Source organism: Pogona vitticeps, chromosome 1 (genome assembly GCF_051106095.1).
Source record: "Pogona vitticeps strain Pit_001003342236 chromosome 1, PviZW2.1, whole genome shotgun sequence".
In the NCBI taxonomy this organism is placed as follows: domain Eukaryota; kingdom Metazoa; phylum Chordata; class Lepidosauria; order Squamata; family Agamidae; genus Pogona; species Pogona vitticeps.
The window spans coordinates 301117401-301140443 of record NC_135783.1 but is presented as its reverse complement, the minus strand read 5'-3'; the positions used below and the strand labels follow the sequence as shown (position 1 = coordinate 301140443).

Genomic DNA, 23043 nt, shown 5'->3' with positions numbered 1-23043 from the left:
GGTAGCCGATATAGTTCAGTCTTATTTGTGAAATTGACGTTTTAGTACCAGGTAGGGATAATACAAGGGAAGCAGTGAAGCAACACATCAAAGCATTAGAGCAATGCACATCTTCTTGTATCAAGAAAACACTGTTATAGGTAGGTCCTAAATCCAATTGCTAGTCCCAATGATTCACTGGGATATTTACATGTGTTTGTTTGGCTTATCACTCAGCAAATGATTAAATGGGTCTATCTTTGTTTTGGCTAGCAACTGGATTTTTAGGTTGAGGTATACTTAGGCGAAGGTATACATCAGTGACAGCTGGTTCATTAGGCTAGTCCACCTCAGCATATGCTCAGCTCCCCTCCTTGAGTTTGCCTTCTTACCAGAGTTCAATGAATCAAGACTTGTGTGCTCCTCCTACTGATGAATCTGTGGAAGTGCAACAGGGGCAAGGGGGAGAGGGAGAAGAGGGAAGCAGCAGCAGTCTGGGTGGGCTGGTACATGCAGGTGTGTGTGTGTGTGTGTGTGTGTGTGTGTGTGTGTGAGTGCGTGCGTGCATGCATGCATGCATGCATGCGTGCAGGGGAGTGGGGGGCACACATGCAGGGGGCAGGTGCATGCATACACACAAATACGCACACACACAAACACACACAGAGGTTTCTTCGGCCCTCAAAAACTGAAAATATTTGGTGTGGCCCTCACTGTAAAAAGTTTGGAGAACCCTGCCCGGGATGAATCATTTGCCCCTTTGCACCATTCTGCCATATAGTATATGGTCTGTGCACCTGACAGACGACAGAGGAAGGAGAGGTAAGGTAAAATGTTTGCAGTTGAAACTTTGCTTAACAAATATATATAGCATCTTTAAATGTCACCTGTTAAGTCACCAAATGTGTATGAACACATAAGCAACTTTTAAATATTCAAGTACAGTACCTTGGCACCAGAATGGAAATGGTATATTTCATGGATGGAAATGGTTTATTTGTGTAATGCTAACATTTCTGGTTGGACAGTGTCATCGAAGCTACCAGAATGAATTTGACACGATTCCGGGAGGCAGTGGAAGATAGGAGGGCCTGGTGCGCTCTGGTCCATGGGGTCACGAAGAGTTGGACACGACTTAACGACTAAACGATGACAAACATTTCTGGGCACTTACAGACTATGAAGGACTGTTACTTTGTTGTTGTTTAGTTGTCAAGTTGTGTCCAACTCTTCGTGACCCCATGGACCAGAGCACGCCAGGCCCTCCTGTCTCCCACTGCGTCCCGGGGTTGGGTCAAATTCATGTTGGGAGCTTCGCGGACACTGTCCAACCATCTCATCCTCGGTCGTCCCCTTCTCCTCTTGCCTTCACACTTTCCCAACATCAGGGTCTTTTCCAGAGAGTCTTCTCTTCTCATGAGATGGCCAAAGTACTGAAGCCTCAGCTTCAGTACTGTTACTGTTACTTTAGTTTGGTAAAATAAATGTATCCATACATGGCTTTTCCTTTGCTTTCATGACAAGCAACAGTTGCAATATTTGTGCTTTCTCTTTTTGCATGCTGGAACACCTGATTCTTTGTTATGTTTAAGCGTTTCTAGGTGCTTGCAAAAGGAGGGGTGAGTGGAGTTTCTTAGGCATGTTGCAATTATCCTGCCTGTGCAGGTAATGGCCTGTGCTTTTCTCTCCTTGACTTGGGAGCAACTCAGCATCCTTGGGAGCAGTTGTGCCCTGTCAGATGGAGCAATGTGATCTGTTCCAAAGCCAAGTTTAGAGTTTATATAAGGTCAAGCAAGGGGGGAAAATCTTGCTTGATTTGGGGCAAACCATGAATTCCATGTGAATGAGCAGAACTCCTGCCTGCTAGAAACATCTCAGGCTTCAGCTGAAAAACAATTTTTTTAAAAAAGCCAGCCAGAGGGGGCACTTCTGAATCACACAGATTCCCCATTGGGGATGGGGAGATTTACGTGGGCCCCAATCCACAAAGGCATATGGCAAGTTAAATTTATTATACTTTAAAGTGTGGCTTTTGGTTGTGGATTTCATGTTGGGAAATAAAGTACAGTACAGACGTTGATCTTCTCCTTTATATGTAGAATGTCTGCATAAAAATAATTCTTTAAATCTGTGTAAATAAGATAATACAAAGTGGCATAAAATTGATAAAAGACAGAAAGAAGAATTAAAGAATCTTTAACTGAATGTACATGAAGTCAAGCCATAAGCCTTTGTTGAGACAAACCCAACACCCCCCCCCAAATGTCCTTTGCTGCCAGAGAGGCGCATGGGCATTTGGAGCCCATCTCAGTACCATTCCTGAGGTACTTTGTACAGTTCGGTCTGTCAGAGATGCTGTGGCATCATCAGTTCACTGCACAATTCTATATTCTCTGTTTATGTTTTCAGTTTTGGTCCAGTGGCTGTTTGAATGTTAAGACTTCAGTCTTTCAAGGAATGAAGAGAAGCAAATGATGTAATAATGATCAATGATCTGAGAGTGGGGGTTGCTTCATTTCCTCTTCAGCACATAATTTCTTTCCCTGTTTGAACAGATGTGGTTGTAGACTAAAAAGTGCAAATAAAGGGACAACATACACCCTCTGTATTACGGATAGTTCCCTTGGTTTACACAGTTTCTCATGTGGCTTAATAAACTGAAGGAGAACTTGGAGAGTTAAATCTTATATTGCTTGTCTTACTGGTTACTGCAGTGCATTCTTGTGATAAGCTCATGCTTGAGTCCTATTTTAAGCAGTTCTTGGTTCAGTTGCTATTTAAATTGACGAGCACTTCCCTTATTGTTTGTGAGAATAGAAAATGCTGTGGTTGCTTGGTGCTAAGAGTGTAAATCCTTGCTTTTCTGGTGCTCAGAGGCAAAGATAAGGAATTACAACTTTCTTCCCCTCACTGGGGAGGTTTTCTGGAGTTCAACAGAGTTTTCCCATAACAAAAACCACGTTTTGCACCGAAATCACCAATTTTTGGACAAAACTGCGTGTTTCTTTGTACTGCACCACAGCTTTTGTGCAGAATTTTGCAATTTATGACTTGGATGAAATGGCCCAAATTAGGATGATTTTTTGTGTGTGTGTGTGTGTGTGTGTGTGTGTGTGTGTGTGTGTGTGTGTGTGTGTGTGTGTGTGTGTGTGTGTGTGTGTGTGTGTGTGTGTGTAAAAGAATTTGAAGCAATAGTTTCCTTGTTGGCATTTTTCTTACAATCAACTGCTTCTTCTGTGGTTTCTTTTTCACTGTGTGCTTTGCTTCTCAAAGGGAGAAGACTACTGTATAGAGACATTTAGCACAAATTACTGAGATCTTATGGTGGGGAATCACAGTTTGTCTCATTTGCAGATGAAGGTGAAGAAATTTGCAGGGCTTTAAAATACTTCAAGGAGGTGATTAATCAACAAGTACAAAGAATGTAAAAACAATTCTTTCCATTCTCATTTGGAACTGGAAGAAGGAGGTACTAAACTGTGTGTTCACAGGAAGATGGTGATTTTGTGTTAAGAAAATTAGGGATTAATTCATGAATATTTTCAGGCTGAAAAAAGCTGGTTTGGAGGAAGGGAGAAGTGCTGTGGATACTTTCAGTATTTTGCATCTATGAATGCTTTTAACATTTTGAACTTTTTTGCAGTTTCTATTTTCCCGGTTGGACCAGTTTTTAACAGGCTACATTTTCTTTTCATTCTTGATTACATGTTTTGAGGCAGCTGGAGATCATTTGTGAGTGATTTGGTCAAAACACTCTATTTCTGGTCCATGATGATATCTTGAGCCAGAATAACATGTCTCTTTCAGTGAGAGCTGGTATATTAAAGTGGCAGAGAGTACTGTTGCCCCTGTCTCCCTGTTGGCTACAAAGGGTAGGAGCCCACACTTTCTCCTCTAGCAGAAAATCCAGTAGGATCTCATGGAGGGCTACTGAAGCAACATAAAATAACATTCTCAGTTCATTTAAATGTTGAATATTAAAGCACTGTAACTTAGTGTTACTGTAAGGAAGAAGGATGGGAACAGAATCAGAATTAGATGGCACCACCGTCGGTTGACTTCAGTTTCTCTTGCTTTGGCCATCTTAGCCCTACCATTCAAAATGGAGACCAGCCTCAGTGGTCTCCTTTGTACGTCTTATTTTTGCTCCTTGCTTAAATTACATGAACTTTGACTTCTTCAGTACCCTTCTAAGATACTGTACATACAAGTGAAAGTAGGGAGATGGTGGGCTCCGACTGCCTGTCAGAAGTAGCTTCCATTGTATTCTCTCTGCCATATCTTTGAACAAGGTTTTTTGGAGATTCGGTCTTTAAGGATGCTCTTCGTCCTGCTTTTAGAATTTTTCTCCAGAGATCTGATGAAACTCAGCAGTCCTCGACAGCAGCAGAGTGCTCCAAACTTTGCGAAAGTTTTAGCAGGAAGTCTCTTTTGTGAGGAAAACCTTTGGTGATAGATGAGCACATTTCCTCTGGTGGTGGTTCCTGTAGTGATTTTAAGGGATTTGATAATTGGTTTCAGTATGGTTGCTAGCTTTAAATCTTTAGGATACATGATAGGTTTGAAATGAACGATATACAGTATTCCTCTGTTTTATGTTATTCTGGTATCAGCAATTGAAAGGGGGCATCTCTAAGCCTGTGGTGAGTGCATTATATTGCCTTTAGATTTCTAGATACCGTTCCTTCAGATTCCAACATTTCATTATCGTAAAATTTGCTTCTGTGTTTCTTTTTCAGAGGCTCACGTGTTCTTGGGAGAATGGTACAGTAAGATGGTTTTAAAAAATATGTACTATCAGTCTTTCTTACGAAAACATGTTTTCATCAGTAGGTGCTTTATCTGTGAGATCTCCACCCTCCCCTCCGGATTAATGGGTTTATGTGTTCTCATGATCTAAGGAATTAATGCAATTACAAAATAATTGTGCCTTTTCCTCAGGGTCATCCAATTTTGTTTATGCTTGCTAAGTATAATCTTTTGCTTTTGGTGCACAGAGCAAATGGCTGTGCTATTTTAAAACTATGTCTTTGATAGATAGGTTCTGGTGGAAGAGACAATAGTATTGATATGAGAAGATCCCTACGGGAATCACATGCTAAAAAATAAGGAAGGCTCTGGGATTCTATAGTATTTTACAGTCAGAAACCATAACAATGCAGACTTTTGCCAAGTTTGCCAACTGTTACTTCCAAATTTGTCTAGTGTTACTTATACCCTCCACAATTATCCTGACTCTCTATACTCAGCACTGAGGCCACAGAGAAGACACTACTGTATCTATTTCAGACCTGCATTTTTAGCAGAATAAAAGCCCAAAGCCTTCTCATCAGATACCTTCTAGCAAGGATCTGTGTTTTGTTTTCTCCTCCCCCCCCTCCCAGATTTGTCACCAACGTTCATTCTAATTTTTAGACTCACTGGGTGGGGCTCTGCCCGTCACATGTGCGACTTTGCCCCTGCGCATGTGTGACCCCCACCTCCCCACACAGGGCTCTGTCATGACCAGAACTAACGGGGTTGAAAATGATGGCTGTGGGTGCGTGAAGGAGGAGCCCTGCGCAGAGGGGGGCAGAATTGTGTGTGCGTATGCAGGTGCACACCTTAGAGAGAACCTTATTTCTCAAAGAAAATGACTGTGGGTGATGAAGACTAGGGACCTTTTGTTGACATTGTCATTTAGGAAAAAGAAGGCTACTGCTACATTTTAAGACTGGTGTTTTCTATGGGAGACATACAAAATAAATTGGAAGAAATGCATGGACGTCCTTAAACACCTTGATATGAATGTCTGGGGGCTTGGACCAGACAGATTTATCTGCATGTGGATGTTTAAACATACATATTTTATTTCCTGCCTTGTATTATTGGAAGACAGCAACACAGGGCCAATGTTACTTTTCTGCAGCAGTAGTGATGAGCAGTTTTACATGGTTAACATTCTCCTTGCCTATCAGCTGTTGGGCCAGATACAAGGTTTTGGCATGTACAGTGCCAAAAGAAGGCAACAAGGATGAATTATTTTATGGTTAGGCAAGCTAGTTGTTAACTTGGCCTGTGAACTTTATGAGTGAGGATCTGAATCTGGGTCTTCTGGAAACTAAAAAACAACAACTGTTTGGAAGAAGTCCACCAGTGACATGTAAATCTTTTGGAGCTGTGTTTTTAAGTTGAGGGCGTTGGATAAAAGGGAGCTGGACAAAGGGAGCCCAGTCCAGTTTCTGATTACCAGATATTGATTACTGATTTTTTTTCTTTGTAAGTCTCTCTCTTTCTCTAGGTCTGTAGTTTTGATGATTGTTGACAAATTCCGTATATAAAATGTTTGCAACAGCATAAAATGCTATGGGAAACATGCAATATTGTCTGCCTCCCATACTTGGGAGCCTAGCTACTAGAAAGGTCCAGTGGAGTCTGGGAGATGAATGAAGGCTGTCATGCTAATCTGTTTTCTTGTTAGCCTTTTTGAGAGGGAACTTTGAAGAAGCAAGGCTTAGAAGGAAGTCCTAGTTAAGGAATACTCAGACTAAGATGTGATGGCGTGAATCAAAGCACGTATAAGGGGAAGGGGAGGTAAAACATGGACAAGGATTAGCTCTTCACATGTTTGAGGGAAAGTGACAAGAGAAGAAAGAGAAACCAAATTGTGCTATTGTGTGTGTGGCTAAAGTGATACAAAGCTGCTCTTTTGAATGAGTCAGATACCAAGTAACAGTAATTCTGACTTCTAGTTCCTTGCAATTCCACTCCTAAATTTAGCTTTAATGGAAAAATTCAACCTTTATTTGTTTTCAGGTTTCCCAGAACTGTTGTAAGTATAGATAATTTTGGAGACTTTGATGGCAAGATGCTATTTGCTCTTATTCTCTCTACCATTCCTGTCCTGTGGGCAATCCTGTCTTTTGTAGAGGTGGAGGCATGCTACTGCAAAGGTTAGAAGCCTTTTCACTCAGATTCTTCAGTATAATAGAGCAGTGGTTCTTAACCTTGGGTTACTCAGGTGTTTTTGGACTGCAACTCCCAGAAGCCTTCACCACTAGCTGTGCTGGCTGGGGTTTCTGGGAGTTGCAGTTCAAAAACACCTCAGTAACCCAAGGTTAAGAACCACTGTAATAGAGTATGTGCAGAAGAAATATATGATCTCAACACCTACCTTTATTGGACCATATTCTTTATGTGCAAAAAAAATCTATATAAACATAGAAAAACAATAACAAACGCTTGAACAGATAACCATGCAGGTAAAGGATGGGGGAACAGATGACCCGGCTGACTTATACGTGTGTGTGCAATCTCCTGCACTTTTCCAATATGGATTCTTCTATGTGGAAGATGCAGCTACTCGTTAAGGATTAAAACTGAATGGAAGCATAACTCACCTCAGTTGAAAATTGTTTGTGCCTGCTTTCCTTTCTGTGTAATCCTGTATGTATTCCTGATGGCTAATGTACAATACTCCTTGACAGGGAATGCTGAGGTCTCTTCATCCTTAAGAACTTCTAAGCATTGCTGTGCTACTAGTGATGGTCTATTTCCCTTTGGTATGTTGTGGAATCATTTATTGAATCACTTGCTACATTCTCAGGTGCTCTGTGGTAACTTAGCACCAGCAACATGCCTTTCACTTTGAGATCCCACATCTGCTTTTTTCTTTAAAATGTAATGATCCAGTAGTTGTTTTTATGTTATCAGAAGAACATGGAAGAACATTTCTTTTAGAATACTGCTTTTCATGATTATGTGAGCTACCATCACACATTCCAGCAGAGAGTTTGATGCTTTCTATATGTGCCAGTTTAAACTCTGGGTGGAAATGTTTGCAACTGTGTAGTCTATATAAGCAGTCTTGTGTAAACAGACTGGATAAGACAGTGGACGTCTTGTGTGGTATGGTAGTGACCATGTAGCATTGCCACAGATAGTCTCAATAAGTTGCCTTGGAGATAAAAATGTGACAGAGAGTGGAAGTGCAGTTCAATAAGCTTGGCAATGCTAGCTTAGTGGAACAGTTCTAAGTTTGATAGAAGCATAGCTTTCTTTTCTGATAGAACTCTTTCTTCTTGCTACTCCCTTTGTCCTTACCTTCCTGCTTTGGTGAAAAGAGCAAAAACTTAATTTGCAGTTAAATAATGTTCCTTTATATTAGGGAGGAAATGGAGCAGAATTAGAACAGATCTGCTCATTTAGCTCAGACGGTACTGAAGAATTGTGTTGCTTTTTAGAATGCAAAAGGAGATAAATGTGTAATTATTAATGTGATAGAAACTCAGAAAAACTTCCCTAAATATGCAAAAGCAGCACATCAGAATGAAGGGTTACTGCTCAGACAGTTCTGTGCTGCTAATCTATGTAGAGAGAAGTTATATGATACCTGCCAGGTATGCCAACAGCCTTAAATGGTTAATGACCAGGAGAACTATACCATGTTCTTTTACCTGAACACGTATCGTAATCCTTCAAACTATTGTTATGTGTGTTTTCTCAATTTATAAAATTCTTGTTCTGTAGGTGTGTCGTCGTGCTGTTCAATCCCAGGAAAAATAAGCAACACCATATTCTCAATAGTTCCAGGTGAGTAAAACCCAGAACTCTCAAGTGCTGGCTTGCACTACTTTATAGGTATAGAAAATGTACAGTCTTCTGATAACTTCAGCAGTTAGTGAATTCTTCCTCATTAAGAAAGATTTTATGAAAACCATTGCACTTCTTTCTTATAATCTGCAGTTAATATCTGAGCATACAGTGAAAATCCTGAATTTAAAACTTTGATATTTCAGTTCTTTATGCAAATAAGTAATTAAATAAATCAGTTAATTCAACTACTATATTAAGTTCCTCAGTGAAGGAGATGGACCTCCGGGGTTGATTTATTTATTTTTTTGAAGAGTTAACTATATAGAAATACCAGTGCTAATTAGAGATGGGCATGTTTACCAGCCCCATAGCTGTTCCACAGTTTGGCACCCTGTCCCTTCCTGTGGGCACCCAGTCAGAGGCAGTGCCCGGAGGAGGTGGGGCGGGGAACCTGGGATGTTGCCTCTGAGTGGGCGCCTGCCAGTGGAGTTGGGTGTTGAACTGGAGAGCACCTGCGGAGCCAGTAAATGAACCAGTGATTCATGTCCATCTCTAGTGCTAATTCTGAAATACTGATAAGTTTGTATTTGATTTCATTACTGTATTTTTAATTTTGAAAGGCTACATCTGAAAGACCATAATTGCCTGCCCCTGATCCAGGCAAGTAGAAATGCAGTGTTTGGCATTCTCCTTGGGATAGCAGAGGATGCAGAAATGATGCTGATAAACCAATCTGAGAAAGACTGGCTCACCATTTTTCTCTCTTACCCATTCCTAATTTTCATTTGTGTTTGGACTTAGAAAATAAATTTGGTGCCTGCACTGTTTCAGAATATGTTCTTCTTTTCTTATACAGGAAGACTATCACAGCCCTTGCGTTCTCTCCTGATGGGAAATACCTGGTTACTGGAGAAGTAAGTGCTGGTGGCAACTGGGGATGGGGGAGGAGGCAAATAAATACAAGTTCAATCACACCTAGCATGTCCTTTTGGGAAGTGGGTGTGCAGTAAAGTGTGTGTACGTCCACGCATGACAGAGAGAGTGAGTTTGCTAGCAGTATAAAATGGGAGCGATCTGATGTAGGGATCACATTTGCTGAGAGAGCTTGCCTTCTTTGAAATGACTAGTCTGCTGCAGGAGAAAACTGGAGGTTTTGAGGAATTGTCATGTGTTTTGGGACTCATCTCTAACTTTTACCAAGGGAGAATAACTTTTCTTTCAGCCTTTTCTGATTTGCTTTCTGTGAAGAGTTTTTAATCACAGGCTGTACCATCACAGCAGTCATTTTATGAGTGGCCCATTCTTTTCTATAATGGTGTCCACAAACCTTTGCTCAGAATTTGAAATATGCACGTAGTACTCCCAAAGGTTGGAGATCTCAGAACCACACTGGCAGGGGATTCTAGGAATTGTTAAAAAAAAATACTGAAAAAAAAAACCAGTCAGACCTATGAGCAGCTGTCATGTGTGGTTGGGGGCGAAGAAGAGGCATAGCTTAATAATGAATTGTATGCTTTGCTTATAGGTCAAGTTCCTTGGCTCACCAGCTAAACGGTCTTGGTAAATGTGACTGGGGTACTAGAGATCTCTTGCAAACCAGAATTTAACTGAGACAATATGATAGTATGATTGGATATTTTATTTTTCTCAAGAGTAGAAAATTGCACGTTGACATATATTAAAAATCCATAATTGATGAATTGGTGTTTCGAGGTAGCAGTGGGTTAGGAAAGGGCTAATAAGTTGAAGCCACTGGCTTATGTGACACCTTTAAAAAAGTCTTACAAAATTGGTTGAAAATGCTGGTGGGTGCTCATGTACAGGATTTGGATGACACCTCCCCTGATATGGCTGCCCAGTGACTCCCACAATGTTTCTGAGCACAATTCAAAATGCTAGTGATGACTGAAAGAGTTTTAATCCTTAAATACATTGGGCCCAGGACACTGGAGGGGCACTCTGAGATTTGGATAGGGCAGCCTTTCCTTGTGTCTCAAAGTCTTCTCAGTAACTGCATCTGCATTGTGGAGTTATTTTCTCCATGAGGCTAGATTGGCATCCTGTTTCACAGCATTTTGCCATATGGAAAAGGCTTGTTTTGTTTAAGAAAAATATAACATGCTACTTATTTCTGTTTATTATTTCATTTTTGCTATTTGGGATTTTTATTGCCTTTTGTCACTGGTTTTAATTGTTATTAGCTGCCTTTCTATAAGCACTAGAAAGCTAAGGATAAAAGTCAAGGATGAAGCCCATAAATAAACATTCTTAAAATGTCCATAGTTTTACAATAACTCTCCATCTCTGTGTGTACCATGATTTGGAGCATTTAAGGAGGAAACTACCATTATCTCAGGGCTCTTCCAGATGGGGCAAAAGTGGTTTCCTAGCTGGGATAGAGTGGGTTGCTATTCACCTTGAGGGGAGTGAGAAGCGTGCTGGAATTTATGAAGGCTGAAGCCAGTTTTCCAAAAATGCTTCCTTTTAGACATCCTTGCTGAAGCTTCTTCTCTGGAGCTTTCCCCACCTCCACCAACAGACCTCTCCCAAATGCTACTTGATAAAAAGGTAACATTTGGAAGAGGGTCTGATGGTGGAAATAAACACCACAGAAAAGATAGGAAGTTCCGTAGCACTGAAATTTCTACCCTCTGGTAGTAGAACTGATTAACTGCGAAAGTGTCAGAGAGAGAAAAATGACTGGGAAGGCATGGATTTCCCCCCACCCTACCCTAACAATTGTTATAGCCTGTGAGTGGTGAGGAAAAGACCAAAATAATTGCTGGCAAACCTATTACTTTTACAGGAGATTCTTGTTACTGAGCTGCACCTTGGATTTCACCCCCTTGGGATGGAAAGATGACAAATCGAACAGACTGGTTTAGTCAGTTCCCTACGCCCCATGCCCCCCCCCCCGAAAAGCAAAGTACAGTATTATTTGAAAAATCCCCAGAGAACAGTGACAATGATGCTGGTGCCTGTCAGATTGGCAGGATTTAGTTTAGATGGTGGCAAAATGTTTTCCCCTTTTGAAAGATGCATAAAGGGAGGACAAAGATGACTGCATTCAGTTTCTAATGCAGACCAGGCACACAATACTCATACTGTATGTATTATGAAGCCTGAATTGCTGGATGCCTGAAGCCCACAAAAATGTTGACAGTCTCCTTCTTGTCCCTGTTGGATGACTGCCCTGTATCTCCCATGAGGCTGATCATTATTGGGCTCTGTACACAAAGAGTTCTTTTTATTTCTCCCAAATGCCTTGGATTTTAATATTAAATCTAAGGGGGTGGGAAGAATTACTCCCTCTATACAAGCAATACATATTTTCTGGACGTGTGCCACTGGCTAGCCTCAATGTCAGTCTTAAGGACATTTGATCTGCCTGTCTGCGGCCAGGTTAACACAAAAAATCTGTTTTGGAGATGGCATACTGGACTAAATCCAAGCATGGGCAGCTAGATGGCTATGACGGCTTGAGTCAGGATAAGGTGAATACGGATGGCCCTCTCCCATTATCTCTGTCCAATACCTGACCCCCTGAACTATATTGCTATGGGATTGTAGAGTTTCCACTCTAGTTCTGCTTCTGGCCTCTGAATTTGTTTGATCTTCAGATATTTGAAAGCTCTTCACATAATTGAAAGCTACTGTTACATCTCCTTTTATTCGTCTTTTCTCCCAGGCAGAACACACCTAGCCTTTTCAACCATTCAAGTTCCATTTTAGTTGCCATGTTGAACAACCACTGGTAGAAGTGACTATGTAATTGTCTGATCCCATTTTAGAGCCACCTACACGAGTGAGAAATATTCCATCTTGTTAGCAGACAGTGGGATGAGTTGGCTATGCAAGAGTTTATGACAACCAAGGAGAAAAGAGGCATTCTTATAGACATCTTTAAGCAGCAGTGAAGGCAGGGGCTATCACAGCCAGCACTGTGCAGAAAGAGAGTTAAAAATTAGATAATCACCTTTGGAGACATTGTGCCAAACCAGCTGTGCACTTCTATGGTGTACACACTATAACACACCATGCTTCCACTGCTGCCTCCTAGTGCATAAAAGGAAGAACAATAAATCTCCTTTCCTCTCTGTTACTATTTAGGGTGCCAGTGTCCAACCCTCTAATGAATTCCACTATGTAACCTTGCAGTGTTAGCTGTGCTTCTGCTCTCTTCTGTTGAGTCTCAATGGAGAAGAATCTTTCCTCAACGTGCTCCATATTGTTGAAAGTCATATATATTTCTCCTGTTTTCCTGTAATTCTTCTGGCCTTCATGAGACTCAAAGACCTATTTTGTAATATTTTCCTAAAAGAGAAGATTCTCCAAAGGTTGTTGGTTGGTCACTTCTAGGACTCAGCCATATTGCTGGCTCCGAGCACTCTTGGATGTGACCGCGAGGTTTCGGCATGCATGAAGAAACTCTGACCAAAGTGCATTCTGACATTTTATTTGTCCATTATGAATTAATTTTCAGCTCCATTAATATTTAAGCGAAGGTGTATATTTCAATGCATTTAAAAAAAAAACAATTGCTGAATTCAGATTTTAATTTTCTAAATGGAACTGATTTATATGATACGACAAAGGACTATGGGATGCTGACTTAACATGGATCATGGCTGATACCAGCTGCTTAAACACTTCTACCTCCAGTAGGAGTGGCTGAACAAGCAACAAAGCTTTGTTTCTTGGTTTGTTTATCATGATGTCTCAATAAAGCAATATTCCCTAACCTTAGTTTCTTTTTCTTGAAAGAAACAAACCATATATATATATATTCTTGTTCTGGTTTATTGGGAAGTAAACCATAAAATCATGGAGGGAAAGCACTTAAAGAAAGTACCCAAATTCATATGTTGTTGTTACGTATGTGCCATTAAGTCCCCTCTGACTTAGGGTGACTTTATGAATGAGAGATCTCCAAAATGCCCCGTTCTCAACAGCCTTGCTCAACTCTTGCAAATGCAAGTCTTCATACTGTTCAACCGCAGTCTCTTCTGTATCGTTCTTCACAGTTCCACCTTCTCTTTATTTTATCCTGGTCAGAAAGTGTGTTTCCCTGTTGATCATTCAGCATTCCTAGTTTAGGCTTTAATTTCCCTTTGGTTTCTTGGATCTTCTGGAAAAGAATTCCTGTTTTTCCCCTTTTGTTATTCTTCTTTGTTTCTTTGCACAGATCACTGCCATCGTTCTCTTTGTCTTTATGTGGCAGTCACTGAAAAACTGCTTTCAGGTGTCTGACCCTGTTTCTATCACCTTTTACTCCTGCTTCTCAACTGTTAAGTGTTTCTTCCATCATCCATCTAGGTGTTTCTTTTCCTACTCTAAGAATTGTATTTTTGCATTCTTTCCTAATAATGTCTCTAGTTTAAAATCATGGTCAAATGAATTCAGTAATGCAAATCTGTTCCTAATGTGGATTTTAAATTCATCAGAATGTTGTTTAAATTATATTTTGGCACTATGGATCTTTTAGTGTTCTTTTTCATCTTTACTATAATGTTGATTATTAATAGTTTATTATCAGTATCACAATCTGTTCCTGGTCTTATTTGGCACAGAGAATCCAGCGTCTCCATCTCTTCCAGAAAAGAGAATTTGTGTTGGGGCTATATAGGTAATAAGCAGAAATCAAGTTGATATACACTAGCTCATTTGGCTAGAGTGCTTGGCTGTGGAGCAAGGGCCCAGGGATTTGAACATTCACTGTGCCTCCTAAGAAGGAGGCCAAGCAAGACCAGTCAAAATTTATGTGCCTGGCAGAGTTACATGCTCTATTGGATGAATGGCCTTGTGGAAGCTGTACATTCCCTAAGTGCCACCAGAAGGAGGGACTTGCAAGCCATTTCTGAGTATGATGGCCAGTGTTCCAGCAAGAAAAGGGAGGACATGGGCCACAAAAAAAGAGGATAGGAATGTTTTTGCATTAAATCAATCTATGCTGTTTTAAATTAATATATGCAAATATCATGATAATTAAATACTATTACTATAAGTAGTAAGTATTTGTTTATGGTTGTTAACCCAATCTTACATAAATACTAAGAGATATAATACAATAAAACCGTATAAAGATATATTAGTAAAAGGATACACAGTTTACATAATAAAACCATTTATAAATAGAGCATTACAGAATCTGGCAACACAATTTGTGGTCTGTAACGACCTGTCTGAAAGAAGTAGCTTCACATAGAATTCAGTGGGCCTCCCCGGAAATTTGTGAATAACAGGATGAATAAATTTCTTACGTAGTTCTTGATAAAAAGGGCAGCATAGAAGGACGTTGGTCATGGTTTCTTCTTGGTTGCTTTTGCAAGGACATAAACACTCCGAAAAGGGGATATTTTGGAATTTCCTATTCAGAAGTTTGGAAGGGAGCATATTCAGTCTAGCTGAGGTAAAAGTTTGTATTATCTTTGTGGATATTAGGCTAGAAAAATATGAAGACATTGTAAAAGCACTGTATGTAACTACACTGTTAGTACCCATCTGGCTCACATGGTCCTGAAATTCTATATCCCAAATCCTACATTTGACTGCCGCTTTGTCGTTGGTGTAGCCCAGTGGTGTCGAACTGTGGCCCTCCAGATGTTCTTGGACTTCAACTCCCAGAAGCCTTCACCACCACCTCTGCTGGCCAGGATTTCTGGGAGTTGAAGGCCAAGAACATCTGGAGGGCCACAGTTCGACACCACTGGTGTAGCCCATCCCTATAAGGGTATTGGGAGAGAAGCCAATTTCTGTATTTCTTTGACTACAAAGGATTTCCAATCTGACTGGAAAGCATCCAAGTGGGTTAATTGTGCCAGACCTTCTGAGAAAAATACAACTTTTAACCAATAGATAATCATAGGAACTTTGACCTGTACTCTTATGGCAACTAGACCAGCCTCCAAGCGAAGGGCTACATTAGGGATACAGGGAGGCACAGCCAAAATTGATCTCAAAAATTTGGTCTGCACAATTTCAAAGGAGTGTAGAGTTGAGTGTGTAAATATTTGGGAACTGTATAACAATTGAGAAATAACCTTGCCCTTAAAAACTTGAACTGGTAAGGGGACATGGCATCCACCTTTAGAGGAGAAGAATCTAATTAGAACTGCTGTACTTTTTCTGAGCATTCAGTAACAAATGTTTTAATTAGGAAGCCCAGGAGCCTGTGGAGCTAAATACTATGCCGAAATATTTTATTACTATAAATAGATATACAATGCAACTCATCAGAGTGTAGACGATTGCCACTTGGGGTCCCAATATTGGGACAAAAAGGATGCAAGTCAAATAAATAAATAAAGCATAGAGTTTAATAACTCTCTGAATGAATGAATGCTTTATTACGGTCAAAGACCAGTAAAACTAAATCAATATAAAATAGATACATATAATTATAGTTTGGTAAAATCAGTCAGGGTAATAAAATTCCAGTAAAACATGATAAAACAACCCCTTCTTTCCAGTTAATAACATCATGTATCCTTAATACAGTGGACCCTTGACTTACAGACGGCTCGACTTACAGACTTTTAGAGTTACAGACTTCTCTGGCCACAAAATTTAGATTCGACTTGCAGCCGGAGAATCGACTTACAGACCAGAAAAAAAACAAAAAACAAAATGGAACAAAAATAGAATAAAAACTGCCAGTTATGGGATTAATCGGTTTTCAATGCATTGTAGGTCAATGGAGATTTGACCTACAGACTTTTCGACTTGCAGCCACCGTTCCAATACGGATTAATTCCGTAAGTAGAGCGTCCACTGTATAAGTAAAATCTCAAGCAGAGGTGCTTCTATACCTGGTATTTTCTGCAGCTCACTGGTTATGAATATATATAGAAAGTAAATAGCATCCATAGTATATGTAATAATATAATTTCATTGAAGCAAATTTACTGAATGTTAAGCCACAAATTACCAGCATTGTGCACTCAGAATGAATTATTACATGAAGAAATTAATTCAGTTTTAGTTCACTAGATAGTATTTATTATTCAAATTCATTGTTCATATTATTTTATTTTATTTAAAATTACTGCTAGATCTTGACTTCCCAATACAAGTTGCAGGTAAATGAATTCTGGTTCTGGAAGATGATAATAAGTATTAGAGGTTGTCATTCTACTAGTCTGACCATCTTCCTAAAAGTAATGGTTGTATAGTTATTTGAATCATGACTATGGAATGCATGGCAAAGTTTCTACTGTTTGCCAAACAATATGCCAAATGGACCATTGCTTGGTATCATGTCTAGTATGCCTCTTAAAGAAAAAGTACTATGGGGTTGCATTAAAAAAGAATTGATAATGATGTTGAAATATTCCATCATGAGGCACTGAACCATTTTAGTGATCCTACTTTCACAGACAGTAGACAACCACACATCATTGTACCCTTCCTTCTGAGGTGGTGTATGTTTTTTTCTTCTTTTGTAAAGAAGGAAAAGAAAGCAAGCTCTTGAAGGAGGACAGAGATGAAAGGAAGGAAAGGAAGAGGGGAGGAAGGCATGTTCTCTTTTTCTGGAAAGAAGATTATTCCAGGATACAAGGGTCCAAATGCTGAATGGTCTGGCTTAAATCAGGACCTCTGGGCACCCTATTTCTGAGTACTTCATATCAAAAAAATGACAAAGGTCTGCATAAGCCAGAATTTGATTTGATGCCACATAATTATTGATTAAGCAGAAATTGGTGAACATTCACAGATGGATTGATGCCTACCTATCTCAGACCCTTAAAACTAAATCTATTTGTCTCAACTGGACTAGAACCAATGAAATCAATTCAATTTGTGCTAGTTATTTATTTATTCATTTATTTAATCACACCCTGCTGTTCTTGCAGCAGAGAGACCCAATAATACAAAGAACTTTTTTAAAAAGTATCAAACTGTTCAAATATTGGTTGGTTATTGTAGGTTTTTCGGGCTGTTTGGCCATGTTCTGAAAGTTTTTCTTCCTAACACATTGCCAGTCTCTGTGGCTGGCATCTTCAGAGGACAGGAGTTAGAATTGTTGTGATAAGGAGGGTGAGATGATTTGTCACTGTGATTGATGGGTGTCGTTACCTAGCCTGGCTCCCAGCACTGAAAAATACAGCCTGCAAAGTATGCTGGTAAGGGCAGTTGGACTGAGAGAGAAGAAAGTGTGTTAGGGTTCATCTTCAAGTCCCAGAAATTCCATATGGCTGTATAATTTGGAACTAAAACTGGATAAGCGACACCACAAATCCCGTAATGCAAATACCATAAGACTTGTAAAGATCAACGTGGATGTTCAGATGACAACATTTCCATAGGGGTAGGGCCTATTTTCAGAGGCAAGGGGTTGGCATGTGGTCATGTGAGCCTGATGTTACCTCTGGCAGCCACACTTTAACACTTCAGATGTGACATGGTCAATACTTACGCACAGAGTGGTGGGCTGTTGTCATCTTTCAGTAGGCTGAAGAAGTAAAAATGAAAAGTGACAGATATTTCTACACTTGCAGAAAGAATAATCAGGAGAGCAATTCCAGGCTGTGTGCATGGAAGATGTTTTGTAAATAGTGACAATTTCATTGCTATGTACTAGGAGAAACTAGACCATTATGTCAGGTTCATTACATTATTACAAAGGCAGTAGTTTTATTCTCAGGCGTCTCTCCACATCTGAAGCATTCCTCCGTCTGCATGCTATCAAGAGACTTATGTAGTTAACACTGGCTAGAAAAGGTAAAAAAAAATTCCTGCCTGGTTGTCATGGAGATGTCGTCTAACTATTCACCTTTTTACAAGGCCTTCTGAAATCAAGAGGGAAGCCGCTGAGTAGGAGTCGGGAGTTGGGCCTGTTACTCTGTAATTTCAAATAAAAATAAATGGTTTGCATTAGATGCAGCGACAGAAGAAAGTGCTGAGTTAACAGAGCAAAACAGCAGAAAATACCTTGGCTTTTAAAATTAAAATTTTTATCATTCTGTTCTAGTTCGTCATTCAGCCTTAGCCCCCTCTCCCCTGCAAAGGTACAGACTTTTTGAATGCGATCTCTGCTCAGTTTGTAGTTCCTGGTTGCCTTGGTTAACATTGCTGCCTATTAATATAACCTTTTCTTTGGAGTCCCAGCAATGCTGATCAGGTCTTCTTAAGCCTTCCTACTTTTTTCTGGGTTCTTCCCATCTTCAAAGATTTTTTTCCATTTCTTATGTAAATTTCCCAAATCTCTTCAGCGAATGCTCCTTTTCTTGTCCTCCCACTACATTGTAAGCACATTTTATGCCAGCATTTCTTAAAGTACAGTACTCCAAGGAGTCCATCATCTGCTGCGGAACCTCTTGGCATTCTCTTAGTGTTTTACTAGGTGCCAGGTTTCCTCTTACCTTTTATCAGTCCAGGTGCCATTAGCTGTCACGATGATTCAGCAAACGTTTGCAAGCAGCTTCATAGAATCATAGAATAGTGAAGTTGGAAGGGGCTTACAAGGCCATCAAGTCCAACCCCCTGCTCAATTCAGGAATACAATCAACGCATATCTGCCAAGTGAGCTTGTCTAGATCTATGACTTTCTGTGGTTGGCCTGCGCCTCAGGGCTGCTCTAGAGGTTTCAGAATCCAGTTTAAAAAAATAAATAAACCAAGCATAGACTTGTTCAATATGTCTGTAGATGTGTAAGGAACAATATACACAGTAAAAAATAAAAAAAGTAATCCTCCTGATAATTTATAAGTTATAAAACAAATTATAGCCCGCCCTTCCTCAAAGGAACTCAGAATGATTGACTATCAACATAAAACCTCACAGTTAGATCACATGTTACAAATACTGGACTAATGAATTATCATTTAAAGTAATGTAATAACTTTGGAGACCAGACCCAACTGTTTATTTTGGTATCCAAGGTTACCAGAATAGGACTTCCTTCTCTAGTTGCAGCCCTGTGTAATGCAAAAAAGAAAAAGAAAAAAAGCCTGCTTCAGCGTATTTCCCAGTCGTCTTGAGAACGTTTTTAAAATGTACAAAGGGCTTCTTGGGTATGTGATCTTAGTGGAAACAGTAGGGAAGCAGCATCATTACATCATAACTTCCTGGCCTGAAAATGTGAAGCATATAGTTGCCTCAGTTGCCTCCAACCTGTTATCCTCCAGATACGAGGGCTAGCCACTTTGGTTTTTTTCTCAACCAGCATGGCCATCCAAAATGGAAACTAGAAACTAGAAACTATGTGAGCGATAGTGCAGTGCATCTAAAAGGCACTAGCTGGGAGAAGCATGATTTTTAAATAGGAGCCCAGGTCTTTTCACTGATAAAAAGCAAAAGTCCCACAGCTTCTTCTGTCCTCCTGGTTACTCATCTGACTATCTGTGAGGTGAACTTTACAGGGAGTGTCTGAGAAGAGAAGAGGTAGCCATATTTGCCTGTGCAAGCATATCAGGCAAAAATGAAATGAATTTTTTTTAAAAAAATACAAAAACGTTGTGGCACCTTAAAGACAAACTGTTATATTTAAATGTGAGCTTTCATGGTGGATTTGATCCATGAAAGTGCAGATTAAAATAATAGGTCCTTAAGGTGGCACAACATTTTTGTTGGTTTTTTATTAATCTTTATTTTGTTTTAGCCTGATAAGAGAAGAGGGGAATGTGTGTTACTGTTCCCTTCCTTTAGGAACCTGTCATGAAGCTTGCATGTTCCCACAATTCTGTTAGTCACTGCATAAAGGGGAATTTCTTGCTTCCTGATTCAGGAAGGAGTGGCACAGCTTTCACTGTCTCTCTGCTCTGTGGATCGTTTATCAACAATTCTGCATTTTTTTTCCTTACTAATGTTCTATGGAACCATTCATCAAAATGGGCAAACTAGGACTTCCTGCTGCAGATGGGTCTTTGTGGGTTTTAAATGTCCTTTGTTACTTCTAGTGGAGATTTATGGTGCAAATAGTTACGGCTTGTCATGCACACTTCACAAAATGTAATCAGTGTGTACTTAGAGGGATTCACCTACTTCAGGCTGAGTTTTCATCTTAGAACTATTGCTCTTTCTCTTTTTCTATTCCAGAGTGGGCACATGCCTGCTGTTCGTGTATGGGATGTTGCTGAGCGGACCCAAGTGGCTGACCTCCAAGAGCACAAGTACGGAGTGGCCTGTGTGGCATTTTCCCCGAGCTCCAAGTACATTGTCTCAGTGGGTTACCAGCATGACATGATAGTGAACGTTTGGTCATGGAAGGTAAAATGATCACTAGGTTCTTTTCAGTGTTCAGATGGATACAAATAAGAATTGCAAAAACAGTTTTCAGTCTGCAGCGCTCCTCTTCATGGAGCTGGCCAGACGGCCATACCCTCTTATAGGATCCGCTTTCCCACTCCAGATCTCGAGTTAAGAACATTTTGACTTAAGAACCGCTCTCATAGGAAAATATTGACTTGACTTAAGTACTTAGATTTGAGTTAAGAACTGAAAAAAAACCACGTGGGAGGCAGGGAAAGTGCAAAATGTGAACTTTCAGTTAACTGTTGGCCAGTGAAAAGGGTGCCTGTCTGCTTCCTCACTCCTCCCAGCGTTTAGAGAGTGGATTGGGAGACAGTCTTCGGACTGCCTGGTACTGCCTGGACTGTATTTTCCCTGCCTTCCCTGAACCCTTCTTGACCTAAGAAAAAAAGAAACAAAATATCCCCCTCTAGTGGTCGAAGGCAGAATAGCAGCTTCCCATTAGTTTCTATGGACGAAAAAGAGCAGATACGGATCAAATGGTTTTCAATGCATTCCTATGGGGAATGCAGATTTGACCTGAGAACTTTTTGACTTGAGAACCGCCTTCCAATACGGATTAAGTTCTCAAGTCAAGCCCCCACTGTAAAAGCTCTTGCCAAATAAAATGTGTTAGTCTTAAAGGAGCCACAAGAGTCATTCAAGGGAAAAAAAGGATATGTATTGTAGCCCTCCTTGGCCACCTCATGCAAGAACCCAACATTTATATTCTGTTAAAAAAAGACCTAGTTTTTATATACACTCCATAAAGTATAACCTATATATATCTGCACTCTGTGTACACATATGTAAATTGTGTGCACAAAACGGGACTGTGCAAAAATCCCCCCCCCCCCGTACCATGGTTAGTCTTTATAGCATAGACTGAAAACATACTTCCTTCACAAGGAGACACAGCGGGAGTTTTGATTTGCTTGAACATCTTCCTTTCCAGAAAAACATTGTTGTGGCAGCCAATAAAGTCTCAAGTAAAGTGACAGCTGTTTCATTCTCTGAGGACTGCAGCTACTTCGTTACAGCTGGAAACCGCCATATAAAATTTTGGTACCTTGATGATAGCAAAACCTCCAAGGTAAGGAGCAGGATGAGAACCTGCATGTCTGTAGATCAGCCTTCTCCAATGTGATGTCATCCAGGACTACAGCTTCCACCACCTACTGACAGCATGGCAGTTGGTTTGTGATGGTGGTGGTGTGGGCAGTCAAGAAGAAGAATCAAGGGAGATAACGCATTTCATTTGCTCTAGAACATTTTGTCATATGCCCATGGCCAATCATCATCTCTCAAGCAGTTTCAGATGTATGATTAACCTATTATTACCATTGTTGATGATACTGATTGTGGAGGAAGAAAATATTTTTCCTCACAACACTTTTGCCACTTTGACTAAGCATATATGAGCAGATCTCTTCCAGCCATATATACTTACCACCGCCACACAGGGCTCTAAACATGTTATTTCCTTTTGCCAGGTGAACGCGACAGTCCCCTTGCTGGGCCGTTCGGGTTTGCTGGGGGAACTGAGGAACAACTTCTTCACAGATGTAGCATGTGGCAGGGGCAAAAAAGCAGACAGCACTTTTTGTATCACTTCCTCAGGTCTCCTCTGTGAATTCAACGAAAAAAGGCTTCTGGACAAGTGGGTGGAGCTGAGAGTAAGTTTTCAATCGGTAGCCTTTGGGTTTCTGTTCAAGGTGGGAGGGGATAGGGCAGGGATGGGGAGATGATAATCCAAAGCCATAAGAGGCTGTTGTAGGGCATTTGCTGGAAGTGAATGGCGCAACGGCCTTGTTGCAATTAAGCAAGCTGTCACTGAGTAAGAGACTGCCAGAAGCTTCAGCATGGAAGAAAGGTGGACTGTAAAGTAAATAAAATGAAAATAGTCAAGCCCAAATTAGATGTGTCCCATTTTAAAGGGCCTGAGGGGTGTATATCAGTGACCTGCATTTTCTCTTGGTACTTCTGCCCTTGCTGTTCATCTTCTCCAGATGCTTTTCTCTCAGTTGGGCTCAGATAGTTGCAGTGAGTCTGGTAGGGAGATAACACCTGAGGAAGAAGACACTTTCTCACAGAGGTTTTGCTGTCTCCTTAGCACATGTGTGCCACTCTGGCCCTTTAAAAAGCACATTTACTCTTTGCTTTACATGTGAAGGGGGCACACACTGCTGGTTGGAGTTCTGCATCGTTGAATGTGCTTGATGTCTGAGAGTTATTGATATATAAGTATCAGGGGTTTCTTCT

The 23043-nt window shown here is 40.4% G+C and overlaps 1 protein-coding gene across 5 annotated transcripts in view; it reads left to right on the top strand.

The window, feature by feature from the left end:
* MAPKBP1 (mitogen-activated protein kinase binding protein 1) overlaps positions 1-23043 on the top strand; it is a 149396-nt gene that overhangs the window by 78599 nt on the left and 47754 nt on the right. For all 5 annotated transcript variants that reach the window (XM_078391337.1, XM_078391343.1, XM_078391338.1 and 2 more), the window contains exons 4-8: positions 8488-8550; positions 9410-9467; positions 20590-20760; positions 21737-21874; positions 22275-22457. In XM_078391337.1, the coding sequence (XP_078247463.1) occupies positions 8488-8550; positions 9410-9467; positions 20590-20760; positions 21737-21874; positions 22275-22457 (613 nt within the window). The remainder of the gene's footprint in view (positions 1-8487; positions 8551-9409; positions 9468-20589; positions 20761-21736; positions 21875-22274; positions 22458-23043) is intronic.